We start from the raw sequence: 10068 nt of genomic DNA on the forward strand, positions 1-10068 counted from the left end.
CTTCTCTTTTACGAGAGTTGCACAGTAGGAGGGCAGGAGGTTTTGGGGAACAGAAATGCACAAAGGTCAGCATTGAAGGAAATGGACGTTTAATTCTGTTTTCATTTAAGTTGTCCACTGTAACAAAGGCAGGATTGTGTTGGGGGCAGCTGCGGAGTCCTTGCACACCATGGGGAGCGGTTTCAGGCCCGTCTCAGGAGGAGATGGGTTTCTGCATGCAGCCTCCTCCTTAAAAAAAAAGGTCACAGGTCAGTCCTGTTGGAAATAGCCGGGTCATATGTTTTTCCAAAGGGATGAGTGACCTAAAGATTTGGCATCGAATGCCAGCTGAACAGTTTTGCCAGCTGGTGGTGACTTAAAATTCCTGCAGCATTTTAGATGTGCTTTTAAATCACCATGCAGGGTCAGATACTATTGCTTACCCCTGTTTTTTTCCCCCTTCCCTCTTGGAAAAAAAAAATTACTGTTGCTGAGGTGGCCAAGAGATCCAACAGCATCCTGGCCTGCGTCAGGAATGGGGTGGCCAGCAGGAGTCGGGGAAGGGATCATCCCTGTGTACTTGGTGCTGGTGAGGCCACACCTTGAATCCTGGGTTCAGTTTTGGCCCCTCGCAGCAAGAAGGGCATTGAGGGGCTGGAGTGTGTCCAGAGAAGGGAACGGAGCTGGGGAAGGGGCTGGAGCACAAACTTTATGAGGAACGGCTGAGAGAGCTGGGGTTGTGTAGTTCAGAGAAAAGGAGCCTGAGGGGGAGACATTATTGCTCTACAGCTGCCTGAAAGGAGGTTGTAGTGAGGTGGGGTTTGGTCTCTTCTCCTTGGTAGCTGGTGACAGGACAAGAGGAAATGGCCTCAAGATGTGTTGGCAGAGATTTAGGTTGGATACTGGGAGGAATTTCTTCACTAAAAGGGTTCTTGGGCACTGACAGAGGCTGGCCAGGGGCATGATGAGTCCCCATCTCTGGAGGGGTTTAAAAGACAAGTAGATGTACTTGGGGACATGGTCTGGTGGTGGGCCTAGCAGGGCTGGATTGACAGTTGGACTCGATCTTAAAGATCTTTTGGTTTTTCCAACCAAAAGCATTCTATAATTCAACATTTCACATACACCACAAAACCTTTGAGCCCTTTACTTGTCCTGGTGAAAGTAGCTCTGTTGTTCCAGGTGGGATCATTGCCGTGTCTGTGCGTGTCTGTGTCTGTGCGTTCCCCGCTCCTGCTCCGAACTCCCCAAGCTTGGTCCCGTAGCCTTCCTGGCTCAGCTCCTTCTCTGTAGAGTAGCTCGTGAACACCCAGAGCCTGTGTAATAGTGCTTGCTTTTTATTTCTTTTCCTCTCTTCCACTCTCGTTATATTTTTACTTTCTTTTTTCTTTGTCCCGTGACGGTTTCAGCTGATGTGTTGAAAGCAAACCCTTCTAATTTTGGAGGCCAGATCACAAGAGTGAGTTTCTTTCTACCAGTGTCTGTAGCTGTATTCTTTGTGTGTCCTCCCCTCTGGTTTTGGTAACACTCAACCACATTTAGTAAATACAATTTAGGTAAGAGAATCCTCTGCCTTGTCCAGTCTTCCCTTTCTTCACAAAGCAATGTTCTCTTTACATTGGGCCAACCTAATTCCTCTGGTTGAACTTGAGGTTAACTCTGGAATCCACTGTTTGTGTGTGTCCTGGTCTGATGCTGCTCCAGTAAAGAGGCAGCTAACCAGCCAGAAGGGATATTTGGAATTCACTGATGGTTTGTACGTCTCAAATGAGGGCTTTTCTAAAGGACCACTGCTTTGGGTACCATTAGTCCTTAAGGCTTTTGTGAAATGCCTGAAAAACACACTTTTCAAAGCTGGGTACCATGCTTTCTGCAGTTGGGGCTCCCTTTCAAAACCCCTTCAAGGGTCCCCAACTGGAGAAAGCATCATACCCATTATGCACCGAGAAAGGAAAATTACTCCATCTGGATGGTATTGGTCTGTCTTTAAACTTCTTTACAGCGCTCTCAAATAATGCCCTCTGGATATTCACTGCAGCCCCTTTTCCTAGCACTTGGGGACAAGGACTGCCAAAAATTTCCTCAAGTCTCAGCCGTTCCAATTCTGTTAGAACTGGCAATCTGGATTTCCTCTGTGACATAACAATGTTTGAAATCCCTCGCGCTTGGGTTTGCTTCCTCACAAGATAAGACTTTGGCGGAACTTAGTGTCTCTGCCCTCCTAAAGTGTTGAAACCCCCAAAAGACCCTAGTACCTTTCAGAACATTTTGTTACCTGAGAGGCCGCCTCAGAGCTACTGTCAGGAATGCAAGGAGCTGTTTGTGGTGTATGTTGTACTATTTATGTGCTTACCAGAACCATTTGCATGGGGTTTTTATCACCTCCTCCAATGTAATTTGTACATTGCTTTCGTAAGATACGATACCTGGGTGACTGCACCAGCCAATCCCTCTCCGTTCTTTAGCCCATGCTATTAAGACTCTGTTGTGTACTGTTTGTTGAGAACATTTGCACCCCGCAACAGCAGCAAAGTAAACAGTCTTTTCTTCGTTTTCCTTTTCCTTCCAGAATTTGCTTGTTGCTTTGAAATCAGCTTTATTGTACGTGCTAAAGAAAACCAGTAATGTTGATTGGAAATGTAGACACGGGCTTGAAGTTGCAGCCAAAAGCGATGAACAGTTGTCTTTGCCGTCCTCCTCTTTGCTAACTCAAATGTGCTCCATTTGGTTTGTTGAGCTACGATGTTGTTGCTCCATCCTAGCTCAGCAAACACTGGGAGAGGCTTTACAGCTCGCTTTCCAGGGCTGCAGCGAGTGACGCTTTTGGATTCTTAACCACAAACCCCTTTCATCTAATCCCTTCCTGGTTTCTTTTGCTTCAGAGGTTGAAAGATCTCAAGCAAAGAGAATTTGCTCGCAATGTCTCTTCAAGATCCCGTAAAGATGAAAGGAAGCAGGAGAGAGCCCTCCGGCGTCTACACGAGCTGGCTGAACAGAGGAGACAGCCTGAATGGTGAGTACAGGTGATCCCCAAGCACGTGTGGAGCATTCAAGTGAGAGTCCTGCCTGGCGCATCAGCCCTTTGCACTGGCAGTCTCACTCCTGTAATCCTGCGCGGGGTTTGAGGGCAAAGCTTAAGTTTGGCCTCATGCTGTGGTTCTTGTAGGAGTAAGTTCACTAAAGACGTAATCCAGAGCTTTCCCAGGCTGCTTTATCCAGCAATTCAGTTTTTCTCTCGTTGTTTAATATTATTAAAATCTGAAACGACTGCATAATGCTGTTTTAATGCAATTTTCTGGATGCAAGAGTACTTGAAATGTGTACAAGATTGGTTTAGAAAAGGCATAAAACCAACTGCAGGAGGAAATATGTGGCAGTCAGCTGTTTTTTTTTTTTTGTTGTTCACACAGTGCTCCTGGAAGCGGACCCATGTTCAGAACCACCACGGTGGCTGTGGATGAGGAAGGTGGAGATGATGACGATTCTACGGCCAACAGCAGCTCTTTCATCCAGACAACTTCTGGCCAAGCTACAGAGATGGACAGAGCGTTTTTAAACATCGGGCAAGCTAGCAGTGCTGTTACGCCAGGCCAAATGCACACTCAGAACACGCAGGCAATCAGCTTTGGCGTCAAGAGCACTTTGGGAACTCCACTGCAGAAGATCGGTGTATCCTTCTCATTTGCTAAGAAGACTCCGGTGAAGCTTGAGACCATAGCTTCTGTTTTCAAGGACCATGTAGAAGAATCGAGTTCCACAGATGGAGCAAAAGCTGATGAGAAAGGCTCCTCAGATGCAGGGAGCCTGCAGAAATCTGGCGAGGGCGAAAGCACAGGTAATTCTGATAGCAAGGCGGAGGAGGATGACCAACATGACAAAGACAGCGGGTCTCTAGCCACGACATTATCTAAACTAAAGAAGATGAGGCGAGAAGACGGGGCGATGGCAGTTGAACCAGAGTACTATCACTATATTCCCCCAGCCCATTGTAAAGTGAAGCCTAATTTTCAATTCCTGCTTTTCATGAAATCTACAGAACAAATGGAAGCCGAAAATGTGAACAGAAAAACCACACATGAAGTTAAAAAGGGCACTTCTCCAAAACCCAAACCTGGCAAGCACATGGAGAAGGCTGCCGAGAGCACAGCGCAGCAGAAGGAGCAGAGCATTACTGAAACTGCAGCTCAGCAGAGCAAAACGGAGTTAAAAGAGGACCCAGAAAATATGACTGTACAGGAGAGCAAGCACCTTACGGAGAGCAACCCCCCAGAGCCAGACCCTGCTAAAGAAGTCGCTCAGCCTGCCCCAAGCTGTAAAGATGTTGCTGAAGGACCAAAGCATCTGACAGGACCCTTTTTTCCTGTTCTGAGTAAAGACGAGAGCACGACTCTCCAGTGGCCTTCAGAGCTCCTCATATTTACCAAAGCAGAACCATCAGTTTCGTACAGTTGTAACCCCTTGTATTTTGATTTCAAGCTCTCTCGCAACAAGGATGCTAAAGGTAAAGGGACAGAGAAATCGAAGGATCCAGGGAGTCTTTGTAAAGAAAACGTTCAGGGCACAGACTCCGGTGAGGTGAGCAAAGCCAAGGAGGCAGAAAGCGTAGCCAACAGTTCTGCACTGAAAACAGAAAGCAAATCTCTGTCCAGCTGTGGCTCCCAGAGCAAGCAGGAATCCAATTTGACAAGCCTTGGTAAGGGTGAGGGAGAGGACAGCAGTAAAAGCACAACCGGCAAGAGTAAATCTGGGAGATCCCATAAACACAAAAAGAAAAAGAAGCACAAAAAGTCCAGCAAACGCAAACGGAAACACAAGGAGGAAGCTGAGGAGAAGGGCAGGAAAACTGACCTGGGGGAAGAGAAACCCAAGAAACGGAAAAGACGCAGACACAAAAAAGGCAAATCCTGTCTTTTGAATGAATCGGAACGAGTGCTAAAACCTGAGCTGTCTGAAGATTGTAGCCACTTCCAGAAAAAGAAGCGGTTCTCCCAGGAGTCCCAGAGGAAGTCTCTGTCTGCTGAAGAGGGAAGCAGCGGTAAGAAAGAGGATGGCAGTAACTCCTGCCAAGAGCATGGTAGCAAAAGGCACAAGGCTGACATGCAGCAGGGACCTGCCTCGAGGAGACAGTGTTTGACTGCCTCCCTGGGCAAGCCTGGCAGCAGGAGCCGGCAGAGCAGTGGAGACTACGACAGTGACGAGGGCTCTCACAGGAAGCACTGCCAGCAGAAATCCCCGTCGCAGTACAGCGACGACTATGACTCCAGCAGCGACCACTCCAGGAGCCGCTCCAGGTCGGGGCGGACGCATTCCTCTCGCAGGTCCTATTCGACGACCTCTGATGCCTCTTCGGAGCACAGCCGGTACAGCCGTCGGAGAAGTTACTCGGATGACAGCTACAGCGATTACAGTGACCGATCTAGGTGCCATTCAAAGCGATCCCATGACTCAGAGGATGACTCTGACTACAACAGCTCCAATCGCAGATCAAAGCGGCGCAAGTACTCCTCTTCAGAAGATGACTACAGCTCGAGTCGGAGCAGGTCGAGGAGTCGGAGCAGGAGCCGAACGCACCCTCGAGGTAGGTCAAGATCAAGGAGCCGGGGCAGAACTCGAAGCAGCAGCTGTAGCCGCAGTCGAAGCAAGAGGAGAAGCCGAAGCGTAACAGGTCACAGCTGGAAACGGAGCCGCAGCTACAGCAGGGATCGCAGCCGCAGTACGAGGAGCCACTCGCAGAGGTCTCTCTCACGAAAGGGCTCTCGAGGCCACGAGAGCCCCGAAGAGAGGAGGTCTGGGAGAAGAGACTTCATCAGGTCCAAAATCTATCGTTCACAATCTCCTCACTATTTCCGGACGGGACGAGGTGAAGGATTGTCTCTGAAGAAAGAGGACAGCAAAGGAGAGGATCTGAAAGGATCTGGCTCGCTCTCCCAAAACAGCAGCAGCTCTGGCACGGGGAGGGCCTCGGAAGGCGACTGCAGCCCAGAGGAGAGAAACTCCGTCACCGCAAAGCTTCTCCTGGAAAAGGTTCAATCCAGGAAGGTTGAGAAAAAGCCCTGCGTCACTGATGAGATGCTGGCAGGGGCAAACAAGGTGGGCATAAAGCTCAAAGATCCTCCCCAGGGCTACTTTGGCCCCAAACTTCCCCCTTCCTTAGGCAACAAACCAGTTCTCCCCTTAATTGGGAAGTTGCCAACTGTTCGAAAACCAAATGCCAAAAGATATGAAGAGTCTGGCTTGGAGAGGGGTGAGGAGCAAGAGCTGTCGGATTCTGAGGATGCTTCCCAAGGCATTGAGGAGGCCCAGTTGGCTGACCAGTCTCTCCTGGAAGACGTGGTGATGGCAATGCAGGACAAACCTCTGGATGAGCAAAAACGTGATGAGCCTTCTGTTGAAATGCCATCCATTCCCCTTGAAGCACCAGCACTCCCCGAGTGCTTCAGTTCCGGAGATCTGGTCATGCCACACAACTTCCTCTCTGATACAAGCGATGGTGATGGGCTAGAACCTATGGATGGGGGCAACCAACCGGTCCCAGTAGAAACTAGTATGATGCCCTTAGTTCCAGATGTCGAGCACTTTCCTGGCTACGTGCCTCAGAGCGGGGAGCCGAGCATCGAAGGGGATCGGGAGGGAGAAGACTCCTCTCTAGCGCCGCTGGAGAGCCAGCCGATCACTTTTACACCCGAAGAGATGGAGAAGTACAGCAAGCTGCAGCAGGCTGCTCAGCAGCACATCCAGCAGCAGCTTCTGGCAAAGCAAGTCAAGGCTTTTCCCACCTCAGCGGCCCTGGCGCCAGCAGCGCCAGCCCTGCAGCCCATCCACATTCAGCAGCCAGCAGCGGCCTCCGCCACCTCCATCACCACGGTGCAGCACGCCATCCTGCAGCACCACGCTGCCGCAGCTGCCGCGGCTATTGGCATCCACCCTCACCCACATCCCCAGCCCCTCGCTCAGGTTCATCACATACCCCAGCCCCACTTGACGCCCATCTCCTTATCCCACTTGACCCACTCGATTATTCCAGGGCACCCTGCCACCTTCCTAGCCAGCCACCCCATCCACATCATTCCGGCATCTGCGATCCATCCGGGCCCCTTCACTTTCCACCCGGTTCCTCATGCTCTTTATCCGACCCTCCTCGCTCCTCGCCCTGCTGCCGCTGCAGCTGCCACGGCGTTGCATCTTCACCCTTTGCTGCACCCCATTTTCTCAGGACAGGACTTGCAGCATCCGCCCAGTCACGGCACATGAAGGACACAATAAAGAAACCTTTGGAGGGAAGAGGATATTTTGCATTTTGGGAAGGGATTGAATTCGATCCAGCCGGGAGGTGAGGCTTGGGAATTTCCTTTCACTCTTCAGCAGCCAGAAAAGCTGAAGGCTGGAGGGCTGGGTCGATTTCTAAGCATCATGTATATCCGCTTCAGGCACTCCCGCGTCCTGGCTCCTCCATGCACATGGCAGCACTCTGTCCTTCCAGAACCATTTCACCTGTAGAGCAGTGAGACACTCGGAGAAGCTGCTTTTCCATGGATTCTCACGCTTGGTCATCTTCCTTCTGTCGCCTTGTATATGATAAATGAAATTTCATACACACTAATAGGTTGCTAAAATTCCTATTAATGGGGTCATCTAATTAAAATAGTCAGCATGATTGAATCCAGCTTGTAATCAGCGATGAAACATTCAGTAACTGGCAGCTGTGGATCCTGGCAGGAGAAGGATGAAAGGGCCAGTACCAGTTTTCAGGCGTTACAGGAGATCTCTGGCTCCCTGTTGCTGCACACTTGAGGGTTTTTCTTGCTGTGAGCAGCAAGCGTGGAAGATCTTACCGAGAAGCCGTGCGTGTCCCAGAGCTCCAACCCTTCATCCTGCGTTAGCATTCTCCTGCACCTTCCAGATGTCCTGGAATGGGGAGAGATTCTTGGTTTGGGGTCAGTGATTTCAGTCTGGGCTTTGACCACTCTTCTGGAAAGGGGGAGTAATATCACTCTGACTTCCATCTCCTGCGGTGTTGGGAGAGAGGCATTCGGATGAGCGAGAGAGGGAAAATCCCTTTAGGAATTGAAGCAATACAGAGGAGTGGGAGCGTCTGGGTATGTAAAGCATCTTCTTTCCTCTGTGATACTGATGGTTTCCTTATTAATTTATAGGTTTCGGGGTTGTTTTTTTTAAATGTAAAGAATTGCACTGAACTCTGTAAACAAAGATGCTGCTTTTTGTAGCTCAGATACAAAGGTTACATTTGTAGTATACCGCAATAATATTTTTTACAGCCGGTTCTCTCCGTGGTACTCGTCCTGGTGGCTTCTGTGTAAATATGTTTGCTGTAGGTGAGACAAAACACTTGTAAAGGTTCAACTTTATAGTTTCAGCTAGATGCAAAATGACTTGGCATGTATATTTTATCAAGCTCATGTATTTTTGAAGTTTTTATGTACTATAAAGTGTAAAAAAGAAAAGAGAAGAATTTTCATTTTGCAGAAGAGAAAACCACGTGCGGCTCGGGCTTGGTGACACTGGGGCTCTGCTGGTGACGGAAAGGCATCACGCTGGAGCGCAGGGTGGCTGTTGGCTCTCACCTTTGCGAAGGAGCTGCCTCTGTGAATCGGCACTGGAGGCAGGAATTCAGGATGCCTCCCAGAGTATAAAATCCCCTTTTTGTTTTCTTTTCCCACCCTGGGTTCAAAGCAGTGATTTGGAGGTGCGCACCCAGCTGTGAGCTCCGTACAGTCTCCTGTGAAGGAAGAGCCTTTCAGCAGTAACTTTTTGCCATTGTGTCAGGGAGAGGTGGCTCAGGACTGATCCCTTGAGGCTGTGCCTGCCCGTGATGCTCCGTGAGAGCAGTCTCTGCGAGAGCAGTCTCTGCCCATCCTGTTCCGTAAAGGATGTCTGTTCTTTCTGCTGGCTTCAGATAACACTAACCCGGGGAGGCTGCTCCATCCGTGAGCTCTTCCCTTCGCTCCAGGACGAGTCGCTGCTGTCCTCACTGGCCTGGGTGTTCCAGCTTCAGGTCCTCTGCTTAGAGCAGTTCAGGAGCACCTTAGGGTGCTGTCAGACCCGCTGCTGCCTCCCGCACCAGGCAGGATTGGCCCCGAGGGGATGTGGAGCCTGGGCTGGCAGCTTAGCCTTTCCCATCCTCTCCTGAGACCCTGTGGGGCAGAGACTCAATGGATCAAAAACTTGAGCTTCCTCACTCCTTAATGAGCAACTTCACGTTTGAGCAGGTCAGACTGAAACACGACGGTCAAAAAAGGGACTCAATTCCTCTGTAAATAACGAATGGAATACAGTATTAATGTCTCAGTGCTGAGCTTCATTAGCTTCTAGATCCGATAACGCGTGTTCTGGCACCCTTCACACTGCAGTCAGGGGGAGTTGACTTCCAGAATAATGCTACAAATAACCTGTCATTACTTAATGAGCATAAACAGACTGTATTTAACTTTGTCACATAAGATATATATATAAATATATATATATGCTGTAAAATGAGGGGAAAGAACCTTTCTAATAAACCAATGATTTGTGGAAGGACGTGTAGTGGTGTGAGATGATGTGGAGCTGCTGCATCCCATCACGATGTGGCTGAGGGCCCTCTTTTCCCTGAAATAACAGCATTAGGTGCTCAGTTCGAGTAAAATAACTTTTTGTTGGAATACTTTGCTTGGAGGATACTGAGATGGATACAGATGATGTTAGTTTGGGTGGGAGCCCTCAATGCAATGAGCAGGTGCTGCCAGCTCTCTCATCGAGTGGGTTTGGGTTGGAAGGGGCCTCAAAGCCCACCCAGTTCCACCCCTGCCATGGGCAGGGACACCTCCCACTGGATCCGGTTGCTCCAAGCCCCATCCAACCTGGCCTGGAACCCTCCAGGGATGGGGCAGCCACCACCTATCTGGGCCAGGGCCTCCCCACCCTCATGGTGAAGAATTCCTTCCTAATGTCTAATCTAACTCTTCCCCCTTCCAGTTTAAAGCCATTCCCTCTCTCCTGGCAGGACCAAACCATTATGGAAAGTGAAACCGTGTGGGAGACCGCGACTGTGAGTCCCTCGGTGGCTGATGGGCAGTGTGTGCCCGTGCAGAG

The 10068-nt window shown here is 49.8% G+C and overlaps 1 protein-coding gene across 6 annotated transcripts in view; it reads left to right on the forward strand.

The window, feature by feature from the left end:
• GPATCH8 (G-patch domain containing 8) overlaps positions 1-9510 on the forward strand; it is a 152358-nt gene extending 142848 nt beyond the window's left edge. For 5 of the 6 annotated variants that reach the window (XM_069877103.1, XM_069877105.1, XM_069877107.1 and 2 more), the window contains 3 exons: positions 1389-1438; positions 2862-2992; positions 3390-9510. In XM_069877103.1, the coding sequence (XP_069733204.1) occupies positions 1389-1438; positions 2862-2992; positions 3390-7230 (4022 nt within the window). In that variant the 3' untranslated portion in view covers positions 7231-9510. The remainder of the gene's footprint in view (positions 1-1388; positions 1439-2861; positions 2993-3389) is intronic. The other variant, XM_069877104.1, reaches the window with a different exon arrangement.
• Positions 9511-10068: the final 558 nt, after the last annotated feature.

Source organism: Phaenicophaeus curvirostris, chromosome 26 (genome assembly GCF_032191515.1).
Source record: "Phaenicophaeus curvirostris isolate KB17595 chromosome 26, BPBGC_Pcur_1.0, whole genome shotgun sequence".
Lineage (NCBI taxonomy): Eukaryota > Metazoa > Chordata > Aves > Cuculiformes > Cuculidae > Phaenicophaeus > Phaenicophaeus curvirostris.